General features: G+C 45.2%; 2 protein-coding genes across 4 annotated transcripts in view; both read left to right on the top strand.

Annotated features, from left to right (window-relative positions):
* The first annotated feature begins 3,030 nt into the window (after window positions 1-3,030).
* On the top strand, window positions 3,031-13,380 carry LOC129839364 (guanine nucleotide-binding protein G(I)/G(S)/G(O) subunit gamma-5-like). 2 transcript variants are annotated; one of them, XM_055906768.1, is made up of 3 exons: window positions 3,031-3,220; window positions 9,088-9,214; window positions 11,603-13,380. In XM_055906768.1, exons 1-2 carry the CDS (start codon window positions 3,131-3,133, stop codon window positions 9,211-9,213), a joined length of 216 nt encoding a protein of 71 aa, XP_055762743.1. In that variant the 5' UTR covers window positions 3,031-3,130; the 3' UTR covers window position 9,214; window positions 11,603-13,380. The 2 variants fall into 2 exon arrangements, with proteins under 2 accessions (XP_055762743.1, XP_055762742.1); XM_055906767.1 differs by having other exon boundaries at window positions 3,034-3,220; window positions 11,600-13,380.
* Window positions 13,381-14,543: 1,163 nt separating this feature from the next.
* Window positions 14,544-16,429, top strand: part of LOC129839346 (histone-arginine methyltransferase CARM1-like) — an 18,481-nt gene continuing 16,595 nt past the window's right edge. The window contains exons 1-3 of one of the 2 annotated variants that reach the window (XM_055906717.1): window positions 14,544-14,814; window positions 15,680-15,805; window positions 15,897-16,003. In XM_055906717.1, coding sequence (XP_055762692.1) covers window positions 14,586-14,814; window positions 15,680-15,805; window positions 15,897-16,003 — 462 coding nt within the window. In that variant the 5' untranslated portion in view covers window positions 14,544-14,585. The remainder of the gene's footprint in view (window positions 14,815-15,679; window positions 15,806-15,896; window positions 16,004-16,429) is intronic. The other variant, XM_055906718.1, reaches the window with a different exon arrangement.

Here is a 16,429-nt window from a genome sequence, read left to right as displayed (position 1 = left end):
GACACAATGGTTACTGCCAAAGATACTGTAAGCTACCTTGGACGGAAGTTAGATAGTCTCCTATCTGTACCACATCCATACTGTAATGCAATTGTTTTATGCATTAAAGAAAAAAACATCAGTGTTGCTGCACAGTCATTGCATGGGCCACGTTCAGTCTCCAGATAGAAATGCCAGGAATAGAGCCGTCATGATTCATTGTTTTACATGTCATAGAGACATGTTTGTTCTACATAACATTATTTCTATCTGAAGGTTGCAGAACGTTGTGTCCTGCTGAACACGCCCCTTGTCTAGGCCGTGTGTGTTTTTTATTGCACAAATCACGTCTACAATACAAAACAGATGAAAGTGTAGGCTACAAAGCTTAGCATAGGCTTTTACAAAAATACCTTGACGTACATCCCACAGGTGTTTTATAACTCTGTTGGTTTCTTAGCCTCTAGCCTAGTTTCTAATGACCGTCTCTGAACAGAACATAAGAAACATGTACAGGAATTTGTTTTTTCTTGGCAAATCATGAATGTTAATCATGGTTACCTGGGGGGAGGCTACGCTGCAGTAGGTGTGACAGACTCGGGGCAGACTTAGTGATTTGGAGGCCCCTGTCTATAGAGAGAAATATAAATTGTGTATTTTTGTAGGTACCAATGCTAGTCGGAACTAAGAAACTCAGAAATGTCCCACTTGCTGATTCGTTGGACACTGCACGTACATAACTACTACCTAGCTAGTCGGAAATGTGAGTTTTTTTCTAGTTACGACTAGCATATGAAAGCAGCGCAACTCTGCCATGGCTCGTTGGCCAAAGCCTATAGGACAATTAATGTTTTGGGGGGGATAAATGGTGAAAATAAGGTCTGTGCCTTGACTAATTAAGCAAATACATAAATATATTTTCTGTCAGACATTTAAATCGCTCAAAAAATGTATTACAAACTAACAAGCCTGTCTGAGGGAAATATTTGGATCAGTTCGGCCTATGGGTCTCCTTTCAATAGGTTACCAGGTATAGTGATGCACATTAGCAGGACAGTCATATTGTTACTGGTCTCCTTTCGATAGGTTACCAGGTATAGTGATGCACATTAGCAGGACAGTCATATTGTTACTAGGATAAACTGTATATTGGTATTAACAGATACAATTAGAGTTATGGGCTTCTGAGATACGCTGCCTGTCCTGGTCTGGTGGAACATCATTCTTCTGAGTGCACTCTAGCCTATACGTATCATCTTGATACAGAGTCCGAAACCTTCCCAGCCCACATCAATTCTCAGAATTTGAGACCCAGCCCAGTAAAAGCCTCAAGCATGAATATTAAGGCAAATTATGTAGGGCCTGTTTTATTTTGTTACCATAATTATATATATATTTTAAATACATATTTTTAAATAAAGATGGTGGATAAATGAAGATAGCTTACTCAGGCCTTTTATCATTGAAAAACATTGTCAGTTCCGGACTGGGTGACTGCCATAGACACCAATGGAATAGCAACTGGGTTTGGTCTACTGTAGTTCATTGACTTCAATTAAACCGGGAAAAAAAGTCAGTGGGGTGTCTAGCTTCCGCTTCCGTCTCGGTTGACTGTTATGCCTAATGGTAAATCTGCCACTGAGACGGGCAATTACAGGCGTTTTCTGATAAAGCCATTTCTTAAGTTAAATTACACCCATTGATGCTCGTCATTGGTCCGTGGCCGTTTCTTTCGCATTGGAGACAACAGCTGTTGAAGACTGGCAATAGCTAGGTTTCCATCCAATTGATGACAGATTTTCATGCGAATATTCTCTAATCCGCATATAAACAATATGCGCATTTTCCCAACAGACAGGTGTTTTCATCAAATTGACTTGTTGCAGATACAAGGCTGTGCGTGATGACGTAGTGCACATAAAATACCGTTTGCTGTTAAATTCCCCATGAACCAAATAAAATAAAGATAAAGCACTTATCAAAAAGCAATCACTTTTGCATTGGAACACACAGAATAGTACTCATCAATCCACGTGCTAAATTAAGTCACTTCTGTTTTCACCCGACTTCCCCATAGGCCAGGGAAGGCAGCCAGGTTCCAAATCGAATGCGATCAACTTTCAGCTGGTGTAAAACGGGCGCGATTAATCGAACCTACTCACTGTAGTGAAGCCTAACCTGCCACGTCAGTTATCCTAACCTGCTATATAAACAAATAATTTGTGTCGAGAAACGGTCAGTCTCATTATCATCGGAATTGACCAGACAAGCACCAATGGGCGTTTCCTGCTGTCAAGAAACGATCACATCAAGAAACGCCCCGAATTGCGTTCTGCAATTACACCATATTGGAGACTGGGTAAATTACAAAGTGGTTACATGCAAATAATAATACGATTATTATGGATAGTCAGATTAATATAATAGTTCGTTTAAAAACGTTTACATGTTTTGCAAGAATAACGATTTCCCTAATAAGCCCGTTTATATGGCCACATCTGAAATCAGGCTACTGCTTTGCCTTTTGATAAATGCAGAAAATCGCCAATCAAAATCAACGTTCTACCACGGTGACCATGTTATCTTTGCGAATACTATTTGATTCTGATTTAGGACATATAAAGACAATGTTTGTATGTGAAAATTGTTTATAAGATGCATACTTTAAGTTTTTCCGAACTCCTCTCATTCGCGCAAAAGAGCGAAGCTTCGCGCTACCGGCTGCTGGCCCATCAGCAGGTGAAATGCACCGCAGACCACGCCGATTATGCTGTTTTACGTGTCCTAATAATGTTTTTAAATTGCTCAGAAACCCAGGTGTGTTAATCAACGTATGCTTACTTCGATCATGACCTTACGCCGATTAAGATAAGAAGAACAAGGTGTTTACATGACTATTGCCATACTCGGCCTTCATCCATAATCAGTTTAATATCAAATAGTTAGTGTGAATGTAAACGTACTTGTAAATAGTTAGTGTAAATGTAAACGTGATCGATTGACGGACAACCAATTAGAATGTTGTTGTTGTGGAAACAGTGTGTCGAGTGGGCGGGGAGAGAACCACAGGCAGAACGCTTCACAAACTCTGACACTTTCACTCACAGTCGCCCTAGTAGGATAACCTACTTTCGCACTTCTGACCCTCGACATGTCAAACAACAACGCCAGCAGTAACTTGGTCGTCGCTCAGAGAGTAGTGAAACAGCTGCGGTTGGAGGCCAGTGTCCGTAGGATCAAGGTAAAAGGGATAGTAGCAGCAACACTAACACCAAACAAACACGGAAGAGCTGTTAACGACACTCCTGTCGCTGGGACAGCGTCGCGGCTTGGAGTAGGCTAGGCTAGTGACGTGAAACAAAGTAGAAAACACGACGTTACAATGATGCAAAGGTTGCTTTATGAAGTTGTCATGTATAATACAGTTGTACATGTTGCTGCCTTGTATCAATGTTGTCATGTTACAAATGTCTATTGAACAGTAGGCTGGTCTACACCGTCGCCTCCTGTCAGTAGGCTAGTATTGTTGACATAGTCAAAAAGAATAAAGGCGATCAAATAGGAAAGTAATTCATAATTCCATCAACTTTTGCCTGCTATCGAGACAGTCCTAGGACCATGGTCCTGCATCGGTGGCCTAGTGAAATAGATTGAAAGTCGGGTCAGAGTGTAGGCCTATCTTGGATGAGTCAGTTCACTGACATTCCCACGGGTTAGTAATATTCCGAAGCCATTTTTTTCTTTCTCTAAGTAAACTTGTCATATAACTGCCTCTGCCTAGTGTAGCTAGGCTACTCCTAGCTCCCGAAAACCCTTTTCCGCATGAATGGTTTTCAGCCATTACATTTGGCTCAATGTATGTAAACTACAATTCTGAAGCTGTGCTTTAACGTCAATAATCATCGCTTTCGGAACCTATGCTAATATGCCCCTTTTCTTGTCTCAGAATATTTTAAATATATAAATAAATAATAAATATACAGTTGCTGTAGCCATAGACGCTGGTTGGTTAGGTGGTTGGGGAGGGGTTATGTCTACAGTAAGTGTGTATTTTTTATTTTAAATATTATTTCTAGCTGACATTAAAGATAAGGGGCATATCAGCATATGTTGCGAAAACCGTTTCGGGAAATGGATGATTAATGACGTGTGTATCTTATTGTAGCCATAGGGGGCGCCATTTCTCCCCACTCTGCTGACCAGTATTTTGCTCAGCCCTTTCACGAGTAGCCTAAAAGGCCTAGTGCACTAATTTGATTTGATGGGGGGGAAATATGAATGACCTTTATAACTGATTTACCAGGGTTGCTGCAGCACGCCCAGGACCACCCCCTTTGGCTATGTGCATTTCACACTATGTTGAGGTTAAATCTGACTAATTCTTATATGGATGTCAACCCCAATACTTGTTCACGTCACCAATCAACTGCATTAGTTTAACGACTGACTACCACCAATGATTTCTGTAAGCTAGTTATGCTACCAGTTTATACGAATGGTAGTTAGCAGCTGGAGCAGCTAGATTGGCCGCCACCTGTGCTAATTAGCTATGTCTTCCGCAAACAAGCGCTGTAACATGGCCATGTAGGAGCACTAACCGTAACTCTTATGGTGTGTAATCATTTACATGTTTTTTTTTAATGTATTTCTCGCTGAAATGAAAGATTTAATTTATTTATTTAACCTTTATTTAACTAGGCAAGTCAGTTAATAACAAATTCTTATTTACAATGCCAGCCTACCCCGGCCAAACCCGGATGACGCTGGGCCAATTGTGTGCCGCCCTATGGGACTCCCGATGACGGCCAAATGTGATACAGCCTGGAATCGAACCAGGGACTGTAGTGATGCGTTCCTTATGTTTCCAAAACGGTACCACAAGCGATGTGTTTTCATGTTTATAGCAAAGCATCAGGGCTCCTAACAAAGATCCCCTGGTCAGAAGACACTTATCGTCAATAAGCACTAGAGTAGTTAGCATCTATGAATGGAGTAGGCTACTTCCTGTACAGGGCATGAAGTACTCTCTTCTTTGCATTGGAAATCCAGCTGTAGCCTAACTGTCGTTTAGTCACTAGAAAATGTATTCAAAACTTCTGTGTTAATCTGTTACTATGGAAATGAGGCTGTGTAGTAACACCAGTGCGGTACAAGTTTTAATGTCACATGCACAAGAACAGTGAAATGCCTTTTTTGTCAACTCAAAACCCGACAATGCAATAATCAATAACAATGTATTACTAGAAAGAAAAAAAACGTGAAATAAGAAATATCAAGTACAGGATAAAGTACAGTATGTAGGTCAGCATTCTATATACAGGAAATATTGAGTCAGTTCCAATACCATATTTACATGTGCAGGGATACTGGAGGGATGGAGGTAGATATGTATAGGGATAAGGGGACAGGGATACTGGAGGGATGGAGGTAGATATGTATAGGGATAAGGGGACAGGGATACTGGAGGGATGGAGGTAGATATGTATAGGGGACAGGGATACTGGAGGGATGGAGGTAGATATGTATAGGGGACAGGGATACTGGAGGGATGGAGGTAGATATGTATAGGGGTAAGGAGACAGGGACACTGGAGGGATGGAGGTAGATATGTATAGGGGACATGGATACTGGAGGGATGGAGGTAGATATGTATAGGGGACAGGGATACTGGAGGGATGGAGGTAGATATGTATAGGGGACAGGGATACTGGAGGTATGGAGGTAGATATGTATAGGGGACAGGGATACTGGAGGGATGGAGGTAGATATGTATAGGGGACAGGGATACTGGAGGTATGGAGGTAGATATGTATAGGGGACAGGGATACTGGAGGGATGGAGGTATGGAGGTAGATATGTATAGGGGACAGGGATACTGGAGGGATGGAGGTAGATGTGTATAGGGGTAAGGGGACGGATACTGGAGGGATGGAGGTAGATATGTATAGGGATAAGGGGACAGGGATACTGGAGGGTGGAGGTAGATATGTATAGGGGACAGGGATACTGGAGGGATGGAGGTAGATATGTATAGGGGACAGGGATACTGGAGGGATGGAGGTAGATATGTATAGGGGACAGGGATACTGGAGGGATGGAGGTAGATATGTATAGGGGTAAGGAGACAGGGACACTGGAGGGATGGAGGTAGATATGTATAGGGGACAGGGATACTGGAGGGATGGAGGTAGATATGTATAGGGGACAGGGATACTGGAGGGATGGAGGTAGATATGTATAGGGGACAGGGATACTGGAGGGATGGAGGTAGATATGTATAGGGGACAGGGATACTGGAGGGATGGAGGTAGATATGTATAGGGGACAGGGATACTGGAGGGATGGAGGTAGATATGTATAGGGATAAGGGGACAGGGATACTGGAGGGATGGAGGTAGATATGTATAGGGGACAGGGATACTGGAGGGATGGAGGTAGATATGTATAGGGGACAGGGATACTGGAGGGATGGAGGTAGATATGTATAGGGATAAGGGGACAGGGATACTGGAGGGATGGAGGTAGATATGTATAGGGGACAGGGATACTGGAGGGATGGAGGTAGATATGTATAGGGATAAGGGGACAGGGATACTGGAGGGATGGAGGTAGATATGTATAGGGGACAGGGATACTGGAGGGATGGAGGTAGATATGTATAGGGGACAGGGATACTGGAGGGATGGAGGTAGATATGTATAGGGATAAGGGATACTGGAGGGATGGAGGTAGATATGTATAGGGGACAGGGATACTGGAGGGTGGAGGTAGATATGTATAGGGGACAGGGATACTGGAGGGATGGAGGTAGATATGTATAGGGGACAGGGATACTGGAGGGATGGAGGTAGATATGTATAGGGGACAGGGATACTGGAGGGTGGAGGTAGATATGTATAGGGGACAGGGATACTGGAGGGATGGAGGTAGATATGTATAGGGGACAGGGATACTGGAGGGATGGAGGTAGATATGTATAGGGGACAGGGATACTGGAGGGATGGAGGTAGATATGTATAGGGGACAGGGATACTGGAGGGATGGAGGTAGATATGTATAGGGGACAGGGATACTGGAGGGATGGAGGTAGATATGTATAGGGGACAGGGATACTGGAGGGATGGAGGTAGATGTGTATAGGGGTAAGGGGACAGGGATACTGGAGGGATGGAGGTAGATATGTATAGGGATAAGGAGACAGGGACACTGGAGGGATGGAGGTAGATATGTATAGGGGACAGGGATACTGGAGGGATGGAGGTAGATATGTATAGGGGACAGGGACACTGGAGGGATGGAGGTAGATATGTATAGGGGACAGGGATACTGGAGGGATGGAGGTAGATATGTATAGGGATAAGGGATACTGGAGGGGTGGAGGTAGATATGTATAGGGGACAGGGATACTGGAGGGATGGAGGTAGATATGTATAGGGGACAGGGATACTGGAGGGATGGAGGTAGATATGTATAGGGATAAGGGGACAGGGATACTGGAGGGATGGAGGTAGATATGTATAGGGGACAGGGATACTGGAGGGATGGAGGTAGATATGTATAGGGGACAGGGATACTGGAGGGATGGAGGTAGATATGTATAGGAGACAGGGATACTGGAGGGATGGAGGTTGATATGTATAGGGGACAGGGACACTGGAGGGATGGAGGTAGATATGTATAGGGGTAAGGAGACAGGGATACTGGAGGGATGGAGGTAGATATGTATAGGGGACAGGGATACTGGAGGGATGGAGGTAGATATGTATAGGGGACAGGGATACTGGAGGGATGGAGGTAGATATGTATAGGAGACAGGGATACTGGAGGGATGGAGGTAGATATGTATAGGGATAAGGGGACATGGATACTGGAGGGATGGAGGTAGATATGTATAGGGGACAGGGATACTGGAGGGATGGAGGTAGATATGTATAGGGGACAGGGATACTGGAGGGATGGAGGTAGATATGTATAGGGGACAGGGATACTGGAGGGATGGAGGTAGATATGTATAGGGGACAGGGATACTGGAGGGATGGAGGTAGATATGTATAGGGGACAGGGATACTGGAGGGATGGAGGTAGATATGTATAGGAGACAGGGATACTGGAGGGATGGAGGTAGATATGTATAGGGATAAGGGGACAGGGACACTGGAGGGATGGAGGTAGATATGTATAGGGGTAAGGAGACAGGGACACTGGAGGGATGGAGGTAGATATGTATAGGGGTAAGGGGACAGGGATACGCCATGTGATCCAGGGCGGTGCTATTGCCATACCGAGCAGTGATGCAGCCAGTCAATATGCAGTACGGAGCCCTTGTTTCCTCTATGTCAGCTCTCCACTGTGTCGACACCTGTCATGTGTTAGTAGCATACAGGCCCGGGTTCCCAGATTAAACCTAGTGCTGGACTAAAAGCATGCTCCATTGAGATTCTCTATTTATAGCTCATTTTAATCCAGAACTAGGCTTGATATGTGTCTGGGAAACCGGTCCATAGTGTATATAGCTCCTGTATGGTTTTCGCTCCAACCCCAGTTGTAACCAACCTGGTTCAACGTATCAACCAGCTAATTATTAGAATCAGGTGCGCTAGATTAGTGTTGGAGCGAAAACCTACAGGAGGGTGTCTCTCCAGGAACATGGTTGGAGTGAAAATACAGGAGGCTATCTCTTCAGGAACGGGGTTGGAGTGAAAATACAGGAGGCTATCTCTCCAGGAATGGGGTTGGAGCGAAAACCTACAGGAGGGTATCTCTCCAGGAACGGGGTTGGAGTGAAAATACAGGAGGGTATCTCTCCAGGAACGGGGTTGGAGTGAAAATACAGGAGGGTATCTCTCCAGGAACGGGGTTGGAGTGAAAATACAGGAGGGTATCTCTCCAGGAACGGGGTTGGAGAGCCCTGGTATCTAGGGTCAGTTTCCCGGACACAGATTAAGCCTGGTCCTGGACTAACTACAGCTTTTAATAGACATTCTCCATTGAGATCACTGTCTAGTTCAGGACTAGGTTTAATCTGTGTCTGGGAAGCCGCCCCATAATGCATCAGTCCCATTCATATATCTTCTTGTATTCTGTAATGAATAATTATTGAACCCCCAGGTGTCTCAGGCTGCAGTGGAGCTAAAGAACTACTGTCTGCAGAATGCTCACCAGGACCCTCTCCTGATGGGGGTACCTTCCAGTGACAACCCCTTCAGACCCCCCAAGTCCTGCAGCCTGTTCTGAGGTAGTCTAGAACACCTTCGTCCACTCTCCTCCTCTTCCTCCTCTTCTCGACAGGTCGCCTCAAGGTTAGAGCACTGGACCAGTAACCAAAAGGTCGCTGGTTCGGACACCGGAGCCGGAGCCGTGAAAAATCTGTCGCTGTACCCTTGAGCAAGGCACTTAACCTCAATTACTCCAGGGGCGCTATACAATGGTGACCCTGGTCGTGACCCCACAGGGGGAGTTGGGATATGCAAGAAACACATTTACATTACACACTTGTGTAACAGGACAAATATATGCCCCCACCCCCAAATTAAAGTCCTGCAGCCTGGTCCGAGGTAACCTAGTACACATTCTCCTGTCCTCCTCTTCCTCCTCTTCTCCTTCTCTCTCCAGAGTCCTGCAGCCTGGTCCGAGGTAACCTAGTACACATTCTCCTGTCCTCCTCTTCCTCCTCTTCTCCTTCTCTCTCCAGAGTCCTGCAGCCTGGTCCGAGGTAACCTAGTACACATTCTCCTGTCCTCCTCTTCCTCCTCTTCTCCTTCTCTCTCCAGAGTCCTGCAGCCTGGTCCGAGGTAACCTAGTACACAATCTCCTGTCCTCCTCTTCCTCCTCTTCTTTTCTCACCCCCTAATTCATGCAGTCTGTTCTGAGGTAGTCTAGGACACCTTTATCCACTCTCCCCCTCTTCTCCTTCTCTCTCCAGTCCTGCAGTCTGTTCTGAGGTAGTCTAGGACACCTTTATCCACTCTCCCCCTCTTCTCCTTCTCTCTCCAGAGTCCTGCAGCCTGTTCTGAGGTAGTCTAGGACACCTTTATCCACTCTCCCCCTCTTCTCCTTCTCTCTCCAGAGTCCTGCAGCCTGTTCTGAGGTAGTCTAGGACACCTTTATCCACTCTCCCCCTCTTCTCCTTCTCTTTCCAGAGTCCTGCAGCCTGTTCTGAGGTAGTCTAGGACACCTTTATCCACTCTCCCCCTCTTCTCCTTCTCTCCAGAGTCCTGCAGCCTGTTCTGAGGTAGTCTAGAACACCTTTATCCACTCTCCCCCTCTTCTCCTTCTCTCTCCAGAGTCCTGCAGCCTGTTCTGGGGTAGTCTAGAACACCTTTATCCACTCTCCCCCTCTTCTCCTTCTCTCTCCAGAGTCCTGCAGCCTGTTCTGGGGTAGTCTAGGACACCTTTATCCAATCTCCCCCTCTTCTCCTTCTCTCTCCAGAGTCCTGCAGCCTGTTCTACGGATGTACACCTTCGTCTCCTCTTTTCCCTCCCTCTCTCTTCTCCACTCTCTCCCCTGTTCCAGTCTCCACTTCTCCACTCTCTCCCCTGTTCCAGTCTCCTCTTCTCCACTCTCTCCCCTGTTCCAGTCTCCTCTTCTCCACTCTCTCCCCTGTTTCAGTCCCCTGTTCCAGTCTCCTCTTCTCCACTCTCTCCCCTGTTCCAGTCTCCTCTTCTCCACTCTCTCCCCTGTTCCAGTCTCCTCTTCTCCACTCTCTCCCCTGTTCCAGTCTCCTCTTCTCCACTCTCTCCCCTGTTCCAGTCTCCTCTTCTCCACTCTCTCCCCTGTTCCAGTCTCCTCTTCTCCACTCTCTCCCCTGTTCCAGTCTCCTCTTCTCCACTCTCTCCCCTGTTCCAGTCTCCTCTTCTCCACTCTCTCCCCTGTTCCAGTCTCCTCTTCTCCACTCTCTCCCCTGTTCCAGTCTCCTCTTCTCCACTCTCTCCTCTGTTCCAGTCTCCTCTTCTCCACTCTTTCCCCTGTTCCAGTCTCCTCTTCTCCACTCTCTCCCCTGTTCCAGTCTCCTCTTCTCCACTCTCTCCCCTGTTCCAGTCTCCTCTTCTCCACTCTCTCCTCTGTTCCAGTCTCCTCTTCTCCACTCTTTCCCCTGTTCCAGTCTCCTCTTCTCCACTCTCTCCCCTGTTCCAGTCTCCTCTTCTCCACTCTCTCCCCTGTTCCAGTCTCCTCTCCTGTCTGGGTTTTAGGATGGGATAGATGCTGGTGAATTGGCAATATGTCAGATCCTCCTAATTATAATAATTATGTGTGTGGTTGATAGTGTTTTGTTTATTTACCATACCTCTCTGTGCCCCCCCTCTCTCTCTCTTTGTCTCTGTCTCTTTCTCTGTGTGTTTCTGTCCCTCTCCCTCTCTGTGTCTCTCTCTCTCTCTCCCGCCACCCCCTCTGTGTGTCTCTCCCTCTCTCTGTGTGTCTCTCCCTCTCTCTGTGTGTCTCTCCCTCTCTCTGTGTGTCTCTCCCCCTCTCTGTGTGTCTCCCCCTCTCTGTGTGTCTCTCCCCCTCTCTGTGTGTCTCTCCCCCTCTCTGTGTGTCTCTCCCCCTCTCTGTGTGTCTCTCCCCCTCTCTGTGTGTGTGTCTCTCTCCCCCCACCCCCTCTGTCTGTCTCTCTCTCTGCAGCAGCAGTCAGTGTATGGAGGAGGAGTTGTTGCTGTATGTCCTATGAGGGACCCTTCCTCTTCTCTCTCTACTGCTGGTCCGTTTGTGTGCTGCAGCTATCCCAATGTTAGCCTCTAGCCTGATCCCAGATCTGGCATGCCAAGGCACGAAAATGACCATATAGATGTTGGCAAGACCGCACAAACAGATCTGGGACCAGGCTAGACTGTCCATGTATTAAGATTAAGCCTAGTAGTGCCATTATACATGTATGTTCAGGATGTTGATGTGATATCCTATTTGTTATGATGATGATGATGACATTGTATTAGGGTTCTAACTTCCTGAAAATTCCCCAGTTTTCCAGAAATTCCTGTTGGAAGATTCCTGGAATCAGGAGGGAATAAGTAGAACATCCAGGAATCTTCTACTGGAATTTCAGGAAAATTTGGAAAGTTACTGTAGTTCTGAAACCCTACATTGTATCTATGCACTGTACTTCCCATCAGTATGATATCAGCCTCTGACAGGCAGCCAGTGAATGTGCCTTTTGAGGTTGTCTCTTTGTGTCTCCCAAATAGCACCCTATTCCCTATATAGTGCACTACTTTTGACCAGAGCCCTATAGTGCAGTATATAGAGAATAGGGTGTTATTTGGAATGCAACTAATGTGTCCGACGACATGTACAGCACAATAAGGAAGTGACCAACAGTTTAATGTTTTAACCAGGGTATGTATTGATATTTAGCCTACAGTTCTTAGCCTATTGGCCTACATGCTGTCTTGTCACCTTCTATTGCTCGTGTTCCACATGCAGTATACTTCCTGGTACAAACTACCACACGGTACAGGTTGACATTCTCAACCCAGGGATACAGAACCATAGAATTAGAATATAGAATTCATGCAGAACACTAACCACATATTCCCCAGTTGTACTCTATACAAGAGACTGGCAGGTACATGTTTCTTTTAAACTTTCCTCTACCTATTTTATTTAAGGTTTTATGAAATAATCAGCCTTTTTATCGAAGGGTTCGTTCATTCGGTCATGATGATACTGATGTGATCTTAAATGTTACATTGTTGTGCCCTCCTGTACCTTTTTTTAGGAAGACACTCCTGTCCTGGCCTTTCTCCCTGGAAATTCTCATGTCCTTCTCACGTTTTTCCACTGGCCTACATTCAGTCACCGATAACACTATAGCACGTTTTTCCACTGGCCTACATTCAGTCACTGATAACACTATAGCACGTTGTTCCACTAGTCTACATTCAGTCACCGATAACACTATAGCACGTTGTTCCACTAGCCTACATTCAGTCACCGATAACACTATAGCACGTTGTTCCACTAGCCTACATTCAGTCACCGATAACACTATAGCACGTTTTTCCACTGGCCTACATTCAGTCACCGATAACACTATAGCACGTTTTTCCACTGGCCTACATTCAGTCACAGATAACACTATAGCACGTTTTTCCACTGGCCTACATTCATTCACCGATAACACTGTAGCAAATAGGAACGTATTTAACTAAGACAAACAACACTCATTTCCATATGCCACAGCTGGTGCTTCAGCTTGTATCAGATTACTGATTAGCCACATCACCATGACTGCCATTTTTATGATTCCATCAGCCTATATAAGTTTATATTTATATCGTGGAACTGTCTAGCCTAGCTACCTGCCTTGAATGAGGAGTTTTACTTTGATACCTGATGTACTGTCGATCCTCTGTGCCTTAACTTTGTAACTGTGTTTCCAACCTAGTAAATCACATTTACCACTGTGTGTGTGTGACTACTTTATGTGTGTGGGTGGTTCTCTGGATAGATTGTTGACGCCTAAACATTTTTGAAAGGCATACTTCCACTATGTGTGTGTGACTACTTTATGTGTGTGGGTGGTTCTCTGGATAGATTGTTGACGCCTAAACATTTTTGAAAGGCATACTTCCACTATGTGTGTGTGACTACTTTATGTGTGTGGGTGGTTCTCTGGATAGATTGTTGACTCCTAAACATTTTTGAAAGGCATACTTCCACTATGTGTGTGTGACTACTTTATGTGTGTGGGTGGTTCTCTGGATAGATTGTTGACGCCTAAACATTTTTGAAAGGCATTCTTCCAATGTGCCGACAAAGCAACAAAACAAACGTCAGTTCCTTGGCAGCAGGCCAGCATTCAGGAGTCACCTCTCCACTGTTGAGACTGGTGTTTGGTGGGTGCTATTTAATGAAGCTGCCAGTTGAGGACTTGTGAGGCATCTGTTTCTCAAACTAGACCGTCTAATGTACTTGTCCTCATGCTCAGTTGTGCACCGGGGCCTCCCACTCTTTCTACTCTGGTATGACCACGTTTGCGCTGTTCTGTGAAGGGAGTAGTACACAGCGTTGTACGAGATCTTCAGTTTCTTGGCAATTTCTCAAATGGAATAGCCTTCATTTCTCAGAACAAGAATAGACTTACGAGTTTCAGAAGAAAGTTCTTTGTTTCTGGACATTTTGAGCCTGTAATCGAACCTACAAAATGCTATTGCTCCAGACACTCAACTAGTCTAAAGAAGGCCAGTTTTATTGCTTCTTTAGTTAGCACAACCGTTCTCAGCTGTGCTAACACAATTGCAAAAGGGTTTTCTAATGATCAATTAGCCTTTTAAAATTATAAACTTGTATTAGCTAACACAAAGCGCCATTGGAACACAGGAGTGATGGTTGCTGATAATAGGCCTCTGTATACCTATGTAGATATTCCATTAAAAATCTGCGGTTTCCAGCTGCAATTGTCATTTACAACATTTAACAATGTCTACACTGTATTTCTGATCAATGAATGTTATTTTAATTGGCAAAAAATAGCTTTTCTTTCAAAAACAACATTTCTAAGTGACCCCAAACTCTTTAATGGATACACATTATTGGACTACCCTCTATCCACCAGGTTTGAGAAACAAGGTCAGATAGCCTTGGTATTTCACAAGATGCAGCTTCTGTTATGCTCCGACTGACTGTGGGTGGCAGTATAGCAACAGTTTGCTTGATCGTGAAGTCTGAGCCGACGAAGCAAAGTCAAGTAGCAAAGATGGCGGTATCGGTGTTTCCCTGTGTGCGGTTGCGGTCCATCGGGGACGTGAACGGAGAGATCCAGCGACACTCCGAGCAACAGCCCCTGAGGTTGGAGGTCAAAAGCACCCCAGACACGGCTCTCCTAAATCTCTCCAATAGTAAGTAGCTGCTATAACCAGCTCCCGGCGTATTGATTATCCGCTAGTTAGCTAGCGCTTCCTGCCTTGTGGTAGCCCGAGAACCCTTCACGATGCAATGAAGAATGAATAGGATTCGGTAAAGCAGCGGCTAACTAACTTTAGCATCTAGCTAGCTAGCCAGGTAGCATTTCACTGTGATGGGCCGGTACGTTGGGATAGCACAAGTTTACCCAAAATGTGTTTTTCAAAGTGAACTAATGTTGCTGTTGTATAAATTGGGTGGTTATTACCAGAATATAGATACACTACATATAAAATAGCATCTTATTAACGTTATGAGATAGCTAGGTAACTAGCATGCTAAGTTTGAGGCTGGCTATGCCTATACATCTTGGTGGCTTTGTCCTGTAGCTACACATCTTCATTGTAGAGTAACGTTAGCCCGTCAGTTAGCCTGGAAACCCGACGTTGAATTTCATTGAATTTGATGTTGGGCATAATTTAATCGTTGTGATCAGGAAAGTTAACTCTCTCGACCTCTGCAAGCCAGAATGTTGAATAAAAATATATTTTAACTTACTTTACCCGTGCGGTTGGTCCATTACATGTAGGAATGAGACAATACAAAAAAGTGTAATTAAATCAACTCTTCAAAGTACTAGTGTGTTAAAATGTCTCTCACCTGAAGCATGTGCACAAGATGAGAATAGAAGCATGCGTGCTTGCCAAGCTCTTGCACCTGTTTACCTGCTTCAGCGGATGCTTCAGGTGAAGCACTGATAGTGCCATTTTAACTCCCTACCAGTGCTTTGAAAAGTTGGTTTAATTCGACTTTGTAAATATTGTGCATCTTTATCTGACCAGTCTGATGGTTTGTCAACAGGCGATGAGACCTCAGTCTTCAAGTGTTCGTTGTCCAGGGAAACGGAATGCAGTCGTGTGGGGAAACAGTCATTCATCATCACACTGGGCTGCAACAGTGTCCTGCTACAGTTCTCCACACCTGCAGGTAGGCTGTGTGGATGTTTACAAACGTTGTGCAGTGATTGCCTCATCGGTGGTGATGTTCAATCTGTTTCTAACTGTGTGTGGGTGTGTAGAGTTTACTTCCTTCTATAACATTCTGAAGAGTTGCCGGGGCCACAATGCAGAACACTCCGTCTTCAGTGACCGGACGGAAGAGTCCTCTGCTGTGCAATACTTTCAGGTGGGCACGCACGCACACGCACGCGCGCACACACACACACACACACACACCTGCGCTGGACTACTGTGAGTCCAAGGCATTTCCTGCAGTTCCATCTAATCCAACTCTCACACGGCGGTGGAGTGGAGGGGTAACGCAAGTAAACAGTTTACACTTTTTTTTTAGGCCCAACAGTTTACACACCTTTTTTTAGGCCCAACAGTTTACACACCTTTTTCAGAAAAATGCATTGAAAGAAAAGGAAGCGTTACTTTTTCTACTGTGGCCATCAGTTTACCCACCTATTATTATTTTTTTATCACTGCACACACACACACACACACACACACACACACACACACACACACAGCGTTATCAAGTCTAAAAGACATTGGAGATAACTGCTGAATTTTGACTGATTGGCCTCTGAATGACCTTTGCCTTCTC

The sequence above is a fragment of the Salvelinus fontinalis genome, chromosome 40 (genome assembly GCF_029448725.1).
Source record: "Salvelinus fontinalis isolate EN_2023a chromosome 40, ASM2944872v1, whole genome shotgun sequence".
Classification (NCBI taxonomy): domain Eukaryota; kingdom Metazoa; phylum Chordata; class Actinopteri; order Salmoniformes; family Salmonidae; genus Salvelinus; species Salvelinus fontinalis.
This window is presented reverse-complemented; position numbering and strand designations above follow the sequence as displayed.

Coding starts and splice junctions, on each gene's coding strand:
- LOC129839364 (XM_055906768.1), top strand. CDS start 3,131: ATGTCAAACAACAACGCCAGCAGTAACTTGGTCGTCGCTCAGAGAGTA. Junction 3,221..9,087: donor CCAGTGTCCGTAGGATCAAG/GTAAAAGGGATA, acceptor TTGAACCCCCAG/GTGTCTCAGGCTGCAGTGGA.